This window comes from Kryptolebias marmoratus, linkage group LG6 (assembly GCF_001649575.2).
Source record: "Kryptolebias marmoratus isolate JLee-2015 linkage group LG6, ASM164957v2, whole genome shotgun sequence".
NCBI classification, from domain to species: domain Eukaryota; kingdom Metazoa; phylum Chordata; class Actinopteri; order Cyprinodontiformes; family Rivulidae; genus Kryptolebias; species Kryptolebias marmoratus.
Window position 1 is genome coordinate 17,580,244 of NC_051435.1, and position 12,900 is coordinate 17,593,143.

The 12,900-nt window shown below is 40.5% G+C and overlaps 1 protein-coding gene across 1 annotated transcript; it reads right to left on the reverse strand.

The window, feature by feature from the left end:
- Nucleotides 1-1,033: 1,033 nt before the first annotated feature.
- Nucleotides 1,034-12,619, reverse strand: tmtc4 (transmembrane O-mannosyltransferase targeting cadherins 4). Its single transcript, XM_017410392.3, has 17 exons — nt 11,821-12,619; nt 11,588-11,703; nt 9,413-9,629; nt 7,306-7,393; nt 7,119-7,210; nt 6,812-6,904; nt 6,453-6,614; nt 5,265-5,467; nt 4,894-5,068; nt 3,889-4,020; nt 3,696-3,775; nt 3,503-3,610; nt 3,258-3,399; nt 3,014-3,128; nt 1,740-1,852; nt 1,500-1,569; nt 1,034-1,302 (listed from the first exon to the last, which is right to left on the reverse strand). The coding sequence occupies exons 1-17, from the start codon at nt 11,980-11,982 to the stop codon at nt 1,154-1,156; spliced, it is 2,217 nt and encodes a 738-aa protein (XP_017265881.1). The 5' UTR covers nt 11,983-12,619; the 3' UTR covers nt 1,034-1,153.
- Between the last annotated feature and the right edge of the window lie 281 nt (nt 12,620-12,900).

Sequence of the window (12,900 nt, forward strand, 5' to 3'; positions counted from 1 at the left end):
CAGCACATGAAATAAATTACCTGAGGTGTGATTTTACTTGTTTATATGGACCTAAACTAATACTTCAGCCAGCCTACAGGGAGCGTTTGTGCTGATTCAGCTTCAACTTCTGTATTATGTTCTTGTGTCGACTTATTCAGTTTGATGAGTCCATCCCAGGGTCACTTAGAGACAATTGTCAACAATCACACCGAGGGCTAAATAAGAATCACCAACAAACTTCAGCATGAATGTTTCTGAATGAGGGAGGAAACCAGAGTACCCAGAAATAAAAGCCATACATGCACAAAGAAAATGTGCAAACTCCACTCAGAAAGGCCCTAGTCGAGTTTCAAAATCAGAACCATATTGCTGGAAGGGAATAGTACTAACCAAGGTAAATAATTGTTGTAGAATGTCATTTAATATCAATACTGGTGTTGCTGATAATGCTGCTTTATAACATAACAATTAATTTCCATTATGATAAAAGTTCTTCTAACAATGAGCGATATTATGCCAGTGTTGGACCGTTAGGCAATTCTGTGAAAACTTGATAGAAACAATATTGTATTGCTATTGGTATTTACAAGCGTTATAAGCCAACAATTAGTATATTGTTGCTGCTTTTGACATCACCCTCTCAAAAAGTTGCCGTTCACAAGGCAGACTTGAGCAGACTTGAATAAAAAGAAAAAAGAAAAAAAAATGGTTGAACAATAATCTATACCAGATTTTCAGGACCTACATGGTGCTTTGTCCAGCTGACACAACACAGGGTCAGAGATGAAAAGCGAACGGGGTTCACCATGGATCAGGTCCACATGGCCTTCAAATGGGGCAACAAAACGTCTTGTGTCCAGCTGAGGCATCCAACACCCCTGCCCAACATACACCCATAAAATCAAATTAGGCTCTTGACACTTGGCTCACTTGACCCACACATGAAAGAGCACAATATTAGATAAAACTACAAAACCATCTTGCTTTTCTTTTTTGTTTGCATAGCCTTTTTTTTGTCTTTTGAAGAAAAAGAAAACAGTACAGCCTGACACACAGATTATGGTCTTTATTTGAAAATGTTTCCAAGGTAGAACAAGTGAGATAAAACAATGCAAAATGAAACGGTGGAAAATTTTATTTTATAGCAGGCAGGGGGGCTCAGTGGGCTCCCTCAGGGTGTGCTGCGTTTAAGCTGGTCCAGTTTGCGTCGCAGCATGTTGTAGTTGTCTCTTGTCCCGGGAGCCTCGGGGTCCAACTTTAGAGACAGCTCGTAGTGTTTCTTTGCCAGTTCCAGCTTTCCCCATCGATGATACAACACAGCTGAAGGGAAAAAATAAAACCCAACAAAACAAAACCTTTAATCTGAAAAACTGCAACAATTCTAATCCTATTGATTTGCCACATTCAACAAAGTTTGGCTGCACAATAGTGCTTTGGTAGAAAGAATAAATATAATTTTAGTTTAGGAGTGCTCAGGATCTCCCAACACCATAAAATCTAAATTGCAGTGGCCTTACCTAAATTGCCATGGCAACTAGCAGCATTTGGGTTGATTCGAAGGGCGTGAAGAAAGAAGCCCTCTGACTCCTAAACGACAGAGATAAAAAACAAAGAAACCTGAATCGTTTTTTTGTAGTAAGAGAAATTTACCACTCCTGTTTCAGAGCAGATGCAGAGAACAAAGCAAGGAACTTGCTTTTATTCTTCACGTGCATGAAGAATGGCCCGGGTTTGTTGTTCGAGCCGTGTTGACTGACCTTGTATTTCTGTAATTTCCCCAGGACGTTCGCCAACGAAAACATGATGGTGTGGTCATTGGGGAGGAGCTTCAGGGCCTCTCGGCCAATTAGCTCTGCTTGACCCAGGTTACCTTGAAGACAGACGGGAAAATGAACAGAAAATAACTAACGCGACAGACATATGCTCACAAACAACATTTAATCGACAAAACTTGTTAACGTTTCAGCTGATGGGGGATATTACAAAAACCTTGTCAAGATGAAAGGTTTTTTTTGGGCTATTAAAAACCACAAATTTGCCAATACTTTTGAAAGATCAAACAGAAGCAAAATCTCTTTTTGTCTGCAGCGTCTAAAGCGGTGTCCTTCCCTCTGCACACACATGGAGGAGTGGTTTAGTCTCCTAATTAAAGTTGAGGACAGGGCCCACTGAGTTATTGATCTTTGTCACAGATCTGTCTGATGTCTGGCCAGAAATGGAGAAAGAAAAGACAGACGAGAGAAGCAGAGGGCAAAACAATGGTAGTTATGTCCTCAGTCATGGCCCGTGCCTTTTAGATGCAGTTTGCCAACATGTGTGACTGTGAGCGTCAACCTAAATTTGCACTGATTTGGTCTATAGTTGGTGTAATGATACAAAACAAACAAACAAAAAAAAAAGCTAAACATCAAAGAAAAAAAAAAATCATTCCTAAATTTCACCTATTGTTCTGAGGGTTTGTTGGGGAGCTGGGCAGAATTATTTCTGTCAGATTTGGGGAGCAATTGCAGCAGGGGTGGGGGAGGGTGGGGTGGGGTGGGGGGAACGACTCCGAGGGGGGGCGCTGTTATGGCTGCGCTCGCCCCCCCCGTTTGATCGGGAACACACCGCGTTCTGATTGGACCGATCCCGTGCCCTCCTGGGAGACTCCGCCCCCGTGGGAGCAGCTTCTGACAAAACGGCTCGAGCTTTTGGAAATCAGAGCATTCTCCACACGGCAGGGAAGAGTGCCTTCAGAACTCTCGGCACAAAAGCTTTAATACATAAATTTCAAGCATTGGTGATTCCTGCTCTTCCGGTCTAATCTTGTTGGCCATTTAGATTTCCTGCTTGTAGAAAAATAACAAAGCTGTGTGTTTTTGGATATTCACGCTGAAACAAACGGCAGCCGAAACACAGCAGCTCTAGTAGCCTTTTGACTCATATATTTACCAACAATACATTTAAAAATAGGTGGACTGTAAAATTGTTTTCCTGTGTTTAGTGCCGTTTATGTGTTAGTAGGCCAGGATGTGTGTGTTTTTGTGATTACCAGTATTGTCCAGCAGAATGACCATATTGTTCCAAGCCAGGCTGTGATCAGGTTTCAGAACGGTCGCATTTCTCCAAGCATTCAGGGCATCTATATGTCTATTTTGGTCAGCATACTGTCACAAACAGAAAGAAAGACTTGTAAAATTATCCTACATAAAGAGGCACACGTTTGTTTTTCGGCCGAGGATCAGCTCTGATGTTTCTTGTGTATTTGAATACAGCAGAAGACTGAGAAACCTCACCAAGCGTCCCAGGTTGTAGTAACAGTCTGGGTATTTTCTCCGGAAGCGGATAGCATTCCGGTAGCTCTGCTCCGCCTCCTCAAACCTTCTGAGGCTGTTCTGAACGATGCCGAGATTCATCCAGGCCGCCGCGAAGTCCGGCCTGCGCAGATTGAACAAAGAAACACAAGGCGATCGACGGGGAGCTGAAAACAAGACAGCTGGCGTGTAATTAGTGGTGCACTCTTTTATTTAGTACAACATACTGAATGGAAACGGCTTTAGACAACAGTTGTTCGGCCTCAATAAGTTCGTTCCTCTCCTTCAGGATGTTTCCCAAGTTGTTCATGGCGTGAACATAAGTTGGATGTAGCCTGAAAGCCACAAACATGCAAAGCAAGTCACTTTCTTATTCGTCCGTTAATGCTGATTAGACTCGTTGCTTTTGAGGGAACAAACCTGACTGCCTCTCTGTAATACTTGATAGCAGCCGTAGTGTTCCCTTTATCAGCCAGGTTCTTCCCGACATTATAATGCACCTGAAGAAACGGTCAGCGGCACGTCAAGCTTCAAGTAGCGGCTAAGCGTGTGAGCGTCATGTATTTTGACATGAGGAAAGAGGACTTCCCAAGCAGAACAACAAGCCGTTTACCTTGGCATTGAGCGGACAGACGGACAGGGCACTGATGAAGAGGTTTTGTTCCGACCTCCACTGGTGACTGCGAAGGGCACACCGGACCACGTGCACACTCAGCAGCGCGAGCACCGTGACACACAGCAACTTCTGGACAAAGAAAACAGAGGGATTTATGTTATTTTTTATGATTTATTTTAATGTGAGGGAACATATGTGAATGTAAAACCAAACATTTAAACGTACTTCACTGTGTCGAAAGACTAACTTCCTTCAGGAGTAACTTTGGATGCCGTATTAGATCAGGCAAAAGGTACTAAAATAGCAATTTATCTAAACCAGATAAATAAAAACTTAACATGATCAATAAATACATCCAATAAACCATAATATTATCAATTCATACCTTATAAAAACAATAGTGTTAATATGACAAATACGGAACAAGTTGTAAAGAATTTCACTGACGAAATTCTCTGAATAAAGACATATAAATAAATAAACGAACAAAAGAAAAACATTCACGTGACTAAATTTTGTCTTTCTGGGTACAACCATCTCTAGCTCTGTTTACAGTTAATTTAAAAAGAAAAATCAGTCAGAGAAGGAGATAGGGCCTGAAGAATCCTAGAAATATGAGAAACTTTCTGTAATTTCCAGAAATTGAACAAAGTGTTCTCACAGAAGGGTAAACACTTTTAAAGGTGGCACTAAAACTAAATGTCTTTTTATTAAGATACTAAAATGTTTGTATAGTAATTCAAATTGTTTTAAAGGGTGTCGGTTAGACTAAATAATCAGTAAATAAAACAGTAAAACTACTATAGAGATATCATTGAGCAAAAGCAGTTACATTAGCAACTATGATTGGAAACCACAACAACACAGAGAAAAAAAAAAATTAAGAATATAGAGATGTCTGGAGTCTGCAGAACAGTTACAGGGTTGAACTGTTGCTGAAAACACGATTCACCAAAAGTGTGGCATCTGTTTCTGTAGTAAGACTGTTGTGGCATCATTTACCCTGTACTGGGTCCAGCGGCAGCAGCAATGTCCCAGGGAGTAGGCCAGCAGTAAGCAGTAGCCGGCTGAAGACAGATAGAGCACTCTCTCAGCTACAACGAAGCCTACTCTGAAAAATATGTTACATGCGGGCAGAAACGGGACCACCAGCAGCACCAAACCCAAGGTTAGAGTCCTGGGAGGGAGAGGAGAGTAAAAAAAAAGTGGTTTGTACTGATACCCAATGCAACAGTGTGATGTAGTTTGAAAATGAGCAGCAAATGCACTGCAGTGGATATGACACCATCGTCAGAATCAAGTTCAAGACCAACAAGGCCGCGATCTTCTTGACCTCCATCAGCAGGAAGTGTGAGAGACGAGAGGTGGCTTACCTCCTCCTCTGGCTGTCCTGCGAGCATAAGGCTTGGTTTATCAAGCCTATCAAGAAGCACCAGAGCAGCAGCGGCCACACCATCCTCCAATCAGTGGCTGACTTAATGAGGGGCACACAGCCCATGGACCAATCAAAGCACAGCCACCAGGGACACAGCAGCAGCCAGGCATTAAGGGAGTAGTAGTAATTATAGTTCACTATCTGCCAATCAAAAGGAAAAACAACAGGAGGGGGGTGGGGAATGGGAGGGAGCAGTGAAACACAAAAGAACGTATTCAGAATTTAGATATAAAGTAATATAGTTAAACAATAACCAATATTAAACAGGAAGTAGTTATTCTCAAAAAAATTATAATGAGTATATTGTTACTCAGTCTTATGGACAGTAAACCTTTGGTTGAAGGTAAACCAAGCTACGGCAAACACTTGTGGCACATAACAGGAGAACGAAATTTCTAGTTTTAGATTTGTTTTTTTACCTTTTTACTGATATAACTGGTTTCTTATTAAATCTGTGGACAGGACATGTAGAGGTGTGAAGATATACTGTATTTGACAAATATATTTCTGCCAGAATAACATTATTGTCTCAGATGGTCAAAATAACTCTTCTCCAAACTGAGGGCCTTCAAAGAGCCATGTACAACAGGTAAGATATTAACTATTCATAGTTTTTCCACAGAGCCCCGCTTCTAAAGATCTGGATTATTAATTCAAGTGGGATATTTTTTTTGATGTTGTGGAAACAAAACGTCACCATATGATGTACTGAATGTGTATGAAGCATTCAGTTCCTTTAGCGTACTGTTTTAAGTTAATATTTCATATTTGTGTGTTTTTTACTGACTTTTACTTTTCTGACAGTTCAAATTAAACACATTGCAAAACAAATAAAAGACAGCTGACCAAGTTTTGGTCACGCAACAGTTTGTGAAAGTTACTGTCTGACTTGACACATAATGTTATCGTGCAATAAATTTAATTTAATTCTTTTAAACCCTCAGTGCAAGAATTTTCATGCTAGTTAGACAAGTTATTAATCTAATTAAATTATGAAAAATAAGAACATAAATCAGCATTATAAAATGACAAAAGACATTCCCCCACAATAGAGATGTGTCTAACTGTAATAAATATTAAATGTACTTTCTCAGAAGTAATAAAATCCATAGGAAATTGTACTCACTCTAATTAATATATTTTCTTCAAAAGAGGCAGGGTTGTCTACTTCGGTGAATGCTGGTGGTCCGGTCCCCATGATCCTCCAGCGTGCATAGAGCATGGAGAGTCCTCCGAGACCCATAAGGGTCAGTCGTGTCAGCAAACCTATTCTCAGCATCTCCTTTAGCTGTCAAGATCAATTTTAGCAAATCGTCACTTAGGTAGAAAAAAAAAAAAACTGTTCTCGCCGTTCTATTAAACCAGAGTAACTTTGTTGGAATTCATACAGCCTTGAACAGACGATGTATCAGAGGTGACATTATTCATATAAAGAAGGTAGGATTTATGACAAGAATGTAGAAGAACGTATAAGTTGTAACTCACATCCAGTGGATTCTTCCTAAAGATTAGCCTCTGGCAAAGTTCATACACGTTAACATTACAGATGATGAGGATATCAAAAGCTGCGTTAATGCCCTGAGGGAGGATACAAGTACATAGGTTATTAATAACAAGGATCTTGGTCTCGGTCCATAAATGGTGGAGTTTTTCATGCAAAGATGTGACATGTATTTAAAGGTAAATCAACTTCTTTTACTGATGAAATTTTTCATTTTCTCTTGTTAGTAATGAATGACATGAAATCACAAAGTCTTAAAAAAAAACATTCAAAAAGAAAGACATTTTATACCAGAACGGTGATGCCTTGTTCTTTACAGAGCATTGCTGCAGAGCACAGTGCAAGGCTGACCACAACCCATTTCAAGGAAAAGCTGTCACTCCCTGTAAACACAGAGACCAGAGCAGGTTACAGGCAGTTTGGGATTAAAGTGAAGGCATCGAAACAGGTGCAGCATTCACATGGAGCCGATACGTACCTTTGTTAAAAGCCCTGCAGTAAGTGAGGAAAGAGAGCTGAAAGAAGAGCGCGCACAGAAGGTCGGCTCGGCCCACAATGCCCGCCACCTAACGAAGGAGAAAAGAAAGGAACTGTTAGAGATTAAACAACTCAAAAACATACCGCATCAAGGAAAAGAAAAACTATCAAACATAGTAAAAAGACCAGCATTTCTGTATGCATTTTTTTCCAGTTACAACTGGAAGCTTATTAACAAAAGTAGAAGAAACTTGTTCCCATCATGGCCTGTTAGTGTGTGTGTGTGTGTGTGTGTGTGTGTACAGTGTGTGGGTACAGTATGGTTGGCATCCTGGGGTTGCCTGCTTTGATACATACAGCAGGCCTCAGCTTACAGCCTGCCTTCCTCACGTCACCCCCCCAGGTCTCACCCAGTCCTTGCTCTGCATGATTAAAGAGAACGTAGAGAGGGAAACGCTGCCTTCTAACTAAGTTTCACAGCAAAAAACACATATACTGGGAGGTCAATAAGCATGCCAGCACAGATAACAGTCAGGCCATGCTACTACACACACCTAGGCCCTGCACTACCAACTGAGACGGGGCTTTGTTCTTGGCATGGAAGCACTGGATGTTTAGCATTAAAACCTCTGCATTGGTAAGCCAAGATGCCACGGTGCTGCCGTAGGGAATACACATTGTTAGGAAAGTTTTTGGGTTTTTTTATAACCCAGAATTGTGAGCAGAACAATACTGCACACTGTACAGGTGCATAACAGCAGCTAACCCAGCTTGAGTTCGAGAAAAAAAAAAGAAGAAAAGCAACTTATAATTCCTGTATAGCGGAAAATGATGCAAATATAATATAAAAATGTCTTCACTTCTGGGGTTCCAAGCGACTGATAAAACACGTCCTTATTACAATTATTTTTAAACGATTTTAAAAGCATTCATGCACCTTTGATTTAACACTGCCCACAAATAGAAATAAGCACAACTGTTCGTGCATTCAAATACATTTAAATTAGTACTGTGTTCTTACATTTAAAAAAAATATTTATATAAAATAGTACAGTTAGTGGTCAGGCTTAGAGATCAAGTGAGGAGCTCCATCATCTGTGGGGAACTCTGAAGGAGCCGACGCCAATTGGAGTGAGCCGAGGTGGTAGGGCATCTGATTAAAACGCTTCCTGTACTCCTACTTTTGGAGGTTCTCTGAACATGTCCTACTGGGAAAAGACCCCAAGGTAGACCCAGAACTCGGTGATTATATATCCTCTTTGGTCATGATAACAACTTCAGATCCTCCAGGAGGAGCTAACGAGAGACTTTCCAACTTATCATCCCAGGTTCATATCCAACCTCAGAGAAGTGGAAGAAAACGGATGAATAGGTGAACGTTGTTCCCTACATAAAGCTTTTTGACCACTCTTGCATGTCCTGCTTATAACCCATCTACTCAGAAGCACAGTGCACTCACACACAAGCAGACACATGCTTGCGAAGTTCTGGCTTTTCCAGTACAGATCGACATATCTTTGACTAAAAGGACTTGAGGATTAAAATGCAAAAGATATTTGGTTTAAAAAGCTGCACCTAATTTTTTTATTTTTTTTTATTTTAGTCTTTGGTGCTGCTGTAACACAATGATTTCTGAATATTGCATGTACTACTACCCCTGCAGAGAAATCCTAATGGAAAACCTCATTATTCCAAACTGAAGTTGTGGCACCTCTCATCCATGCCAAGCACTCCCCATTACTCAGGAAAAATAACTGACGGATGAGAGGTGAAAGCCCTTTTAAGAACAAAAACTAAGTTCTGCTGAGCACTAAGAAAAGAGGGTTACTGAAACAAAAAGTGAGATCTCTGATGAGGAGATTAAAGTTAGTTCAAATGATGAAGCATTTGATAGGCAATAAATTAACAATTGTTTAATACACTGAAATAGTTTCCTTACATTTTGCTCTAGCTTCTTCTAAAAAAAAGTTCTGTAAAATACTCATGATTATTTATTTTCTTTCTTGCAATCCACATATTCCTTTAACCATCAAGTCACTAACATTATTTCCTGTCCTAATAATACTTGAATGAAACTAAAACCCCAATGAGGGGAAAACTCTACTTACACTTTCTGTGTGAACTGGATGTGCAGCAAAAAAGATGGCAGCGAGCAGCGAGGTCTTTGGAGCTCGGTTCAATGTCCGACCCTTGTCATCGTAATCCAGTCCGCCGATGAGTATGGCAAACATGTCAATCATAAGGACAGATATGACAGCATGGAGGATTATGTTTAGTACATGGAAGCCAATGGGGTGCAGGCCTCCAGCTAAGAGGTAGTTTAACCTGCAACAGCAAGAGAAGAAAAACCAAGTGCAAAATGTTTATTAGTCGTAGTAAATGTACAGTTAAGACGATGTCTGTTAGTGGGGTTAAGTAGACACAGGAGTGACATGATGTGAAAATGCCACACAGACAGGGTGAAACAGTTGATCAGTCACTGTGTAGTAAGCCTCTGTAACCACAATCATTGATACTGTCAGAAGTGTTCATTCTAAAGCAGGGGTAGGCAACCCTGGTACTTGTTTCTCTGCTCCAACACACCTGATGTGAATCAATGGGTGATTAACAGGCTTCTGCAGAACATGAAGAGGAGATTTAACCACTGATTCAGGTGTGTTAGAGCAGGGAAACAAGGAAAACATGCAGGATAGTGGCCCTCCAGGACCAGGGTTGCCTACCCCTGCTCTAAAGACTTGCAGAGTATCTATTAAAACATATTCTCTTCACAGAGGAACACTGAATAATAAAAGGTAGAATCAGGTGCAAATAATCCCTCATAAGCGCATGCAAATAACATGAAAAAAAACTATATCAATACTAGAATGACTGTTTGGCAAAAGGCACTTTGTCAGAGCATTTGTTACATAGTGCAAAAAGTAGTCTTCAGTTAAGTTGTGTCCTTAACCTGATCATAAATAAAACTTGCTATTCTACTTTTGCACCTGTTCTATGTCACAGAACGTCCTAAGGCTTTCTGCATTACCCACTCACGGTTTTTTAAACACTTTATCTGCCGTTTTTCACATATAAGCACACGCCTAGTAACAGGCAGGTGTGCGTTCCAGGCCAGCTGATTAGCATTTTTGCACACAGGTCCTAACAAGAAGTAAACTTCTGGTGTGGTGTGAATGAGCAGCATTAACAGCCAAAATCCAGAACAGAGCTGTTTTGTTTTTGCGATAAATTAACGTAACAGATCATCTACTTTTTTCCAACGCTGCTTTTTGCCAAAACATATATGATGACGATGGGTTAGAGAGATATGTTGAGGCTGAAGTCAGTTCTCAAATAGCACGATGATGGCTCAGTTCACATGCCTGGATTACCATGGCAACCTAAGCTGTACACCTAACCTGCTCCAGAGACAGTTGTAAAGAGTTTTAGATAAAGTTAGTCTGTAAAAAGTTCCACCCTTTCCACAGATCGTGTCTCATCTGTTAACTAAACAGATTCTCAGTTGAGGGAATGCACTGAGCGACTGTATGACGGATTATGTTTGTAATTACACCGTAATCTGTAGTCTTTTAAAAGCACAAACTATATAAAACATATTGTCAAAACAATCTCTATGAATTCATTTAGTTAAGCAACGTTTCTGCGGCTCGTGAACTTTTTAGGTTAAACGTATTTTTATCCAAGTTAATAGAACAAATGTTAGAGAAGTGATCTGTGCATTACAAAATATTCGATCAGAAAAAAAAAGAACTGGCACAATTAACCTCTTTGTTTTCATACCAATGATGCTTTTGGCTGTAATATTATTTCTCTCATCTATCACTGCCTAATAAAACCTGTTCCTTTTGACTGAAGTTGGCACCTATCAATCGGCCCTTTCTTTTCAAATCCAAAGAAAGGCGACGTGTCAAACCTCATGGCCTGGGTTAAAAGAGAAGTTAATAACCCTGACATGACATATCTGATTGGATATAGACAAAAAGAATTGTGTTTTGCTTCACAGTACACCCTCTAGCTGTTCACAACCATGAATACGTGACCAACATTATCTGCATCATTGTTCTGAAATTTGCTCCATACTTGCTTCCTGTTCTTTAATCGTGTGCTTTTACTGACAAGTGTGTGGATTACATTGAATATTTATGTTGATGCAGGTTCCTCTCATTACATCAAAGAGTTGACAGAAAAAATAAACACTTTCTATTAAGAAACTAGGAAGTATTTTAAGTAGCTAAAATTTAAGACCAGATGATGAATGCAGACAGCAAAGAGGATTTCTTTGTTACCTAAAAGTGAGGACAGTGAGCGGTCGGTAGGATTTGTGACTTGAGTTGCTACTCAGATTGCTTCCCCAGAAGTCATTGCTCCAGATGTTGCTCAGGGGTGTTGCTGGTTTTAGATCCTGCAATGCAAACAAATAAATAAATAAGGAGACGTTCGGGACGCCACATGCTCCGTGATCATATAGTTTTGAATTATTTATAAGGCAGGAGAGCTTTTCAGACCATTAAAAACTGACCTTGTTGTTGACAATTGCTTCAGAATCGTCAAACACAAACTCTCCATCGTGGCTGTTTATGAAGCACAGGAGCGCCACCAGGAACACGGCCACCTTCGCCTGGACTGGAGCAAGCCTCGGCAGGGGTATATGGTGATCCCAATAAACTTGAGTCACTGCCATAGTTCACGGGAGCCTTGTTCATCCTACACTATTATCTCCCTGAGACGACGAGGAGGAACACAGGCCGAGTCATACCTAGAAACGCGCCCAGCGTCGCAGGCGGACTGGCTGCTCATAAAAACACGTCAGTCCTTGAACACATGGCGCAGTCAGATCTTATCTTTTCTGATACATGTTCGGAGAGGTCGCGTTGTTTTTTGTAACCCTCATGTTAGCTTTGCTGCATGCAAGTTAGCGAGTTTCACTGAAATTCCCCCTAACCATTATCTGTCTGTAGCTGCACAGGAAAGCGAAGGGTTCCTCTTTGTTGCAGATGGAAGATAATCACGCTTCCATCGGTTCTTGACGGTCAAAAGTCAAAGGTATTCTCATTTTTGCTAGCTAGTCATGCTAATCTTTAGCAGCACGTCCTGTTAGCAGACGCTGTTCTTGTGACTATACGTGGTAAAATGTGGCACACGCGCTGCCGTAACTACTCTGAGAAACTGCTCGCAGACTATAAAAGTATTTAGAGAAAACAGTGAAGATATATACTCCTTCAAAGCAGTCCATGTGAGGTTAAGCCAAAATGCTTGAAGGCTGTAAACAAACGCACACACTCAAGAGCAACACTTCCTTTCCAGCGTGCGGGTCACGTGTTCCATTTCAGCCAATTACCGGTGCCGAACGAGTGACATCATCACGTAAGTGTATATTGGTGAACTACATGCTGGAATATACAAAAAAAAAAAAAAAAGCAATAGTGGGAGTAGTTTTTTGTTAGTTTAAAGACGTCTTTATTGTTTATACACCTTATACATTACGTTGATGGGCACTTATCTATCTGAGGTTTACTTTCAGACTTTGTTCACAAATCCATACTCTGCCTGAAGTGGTATTTCGCTTTTATCTAAATAACATTCGGGTTGAATTTTATTT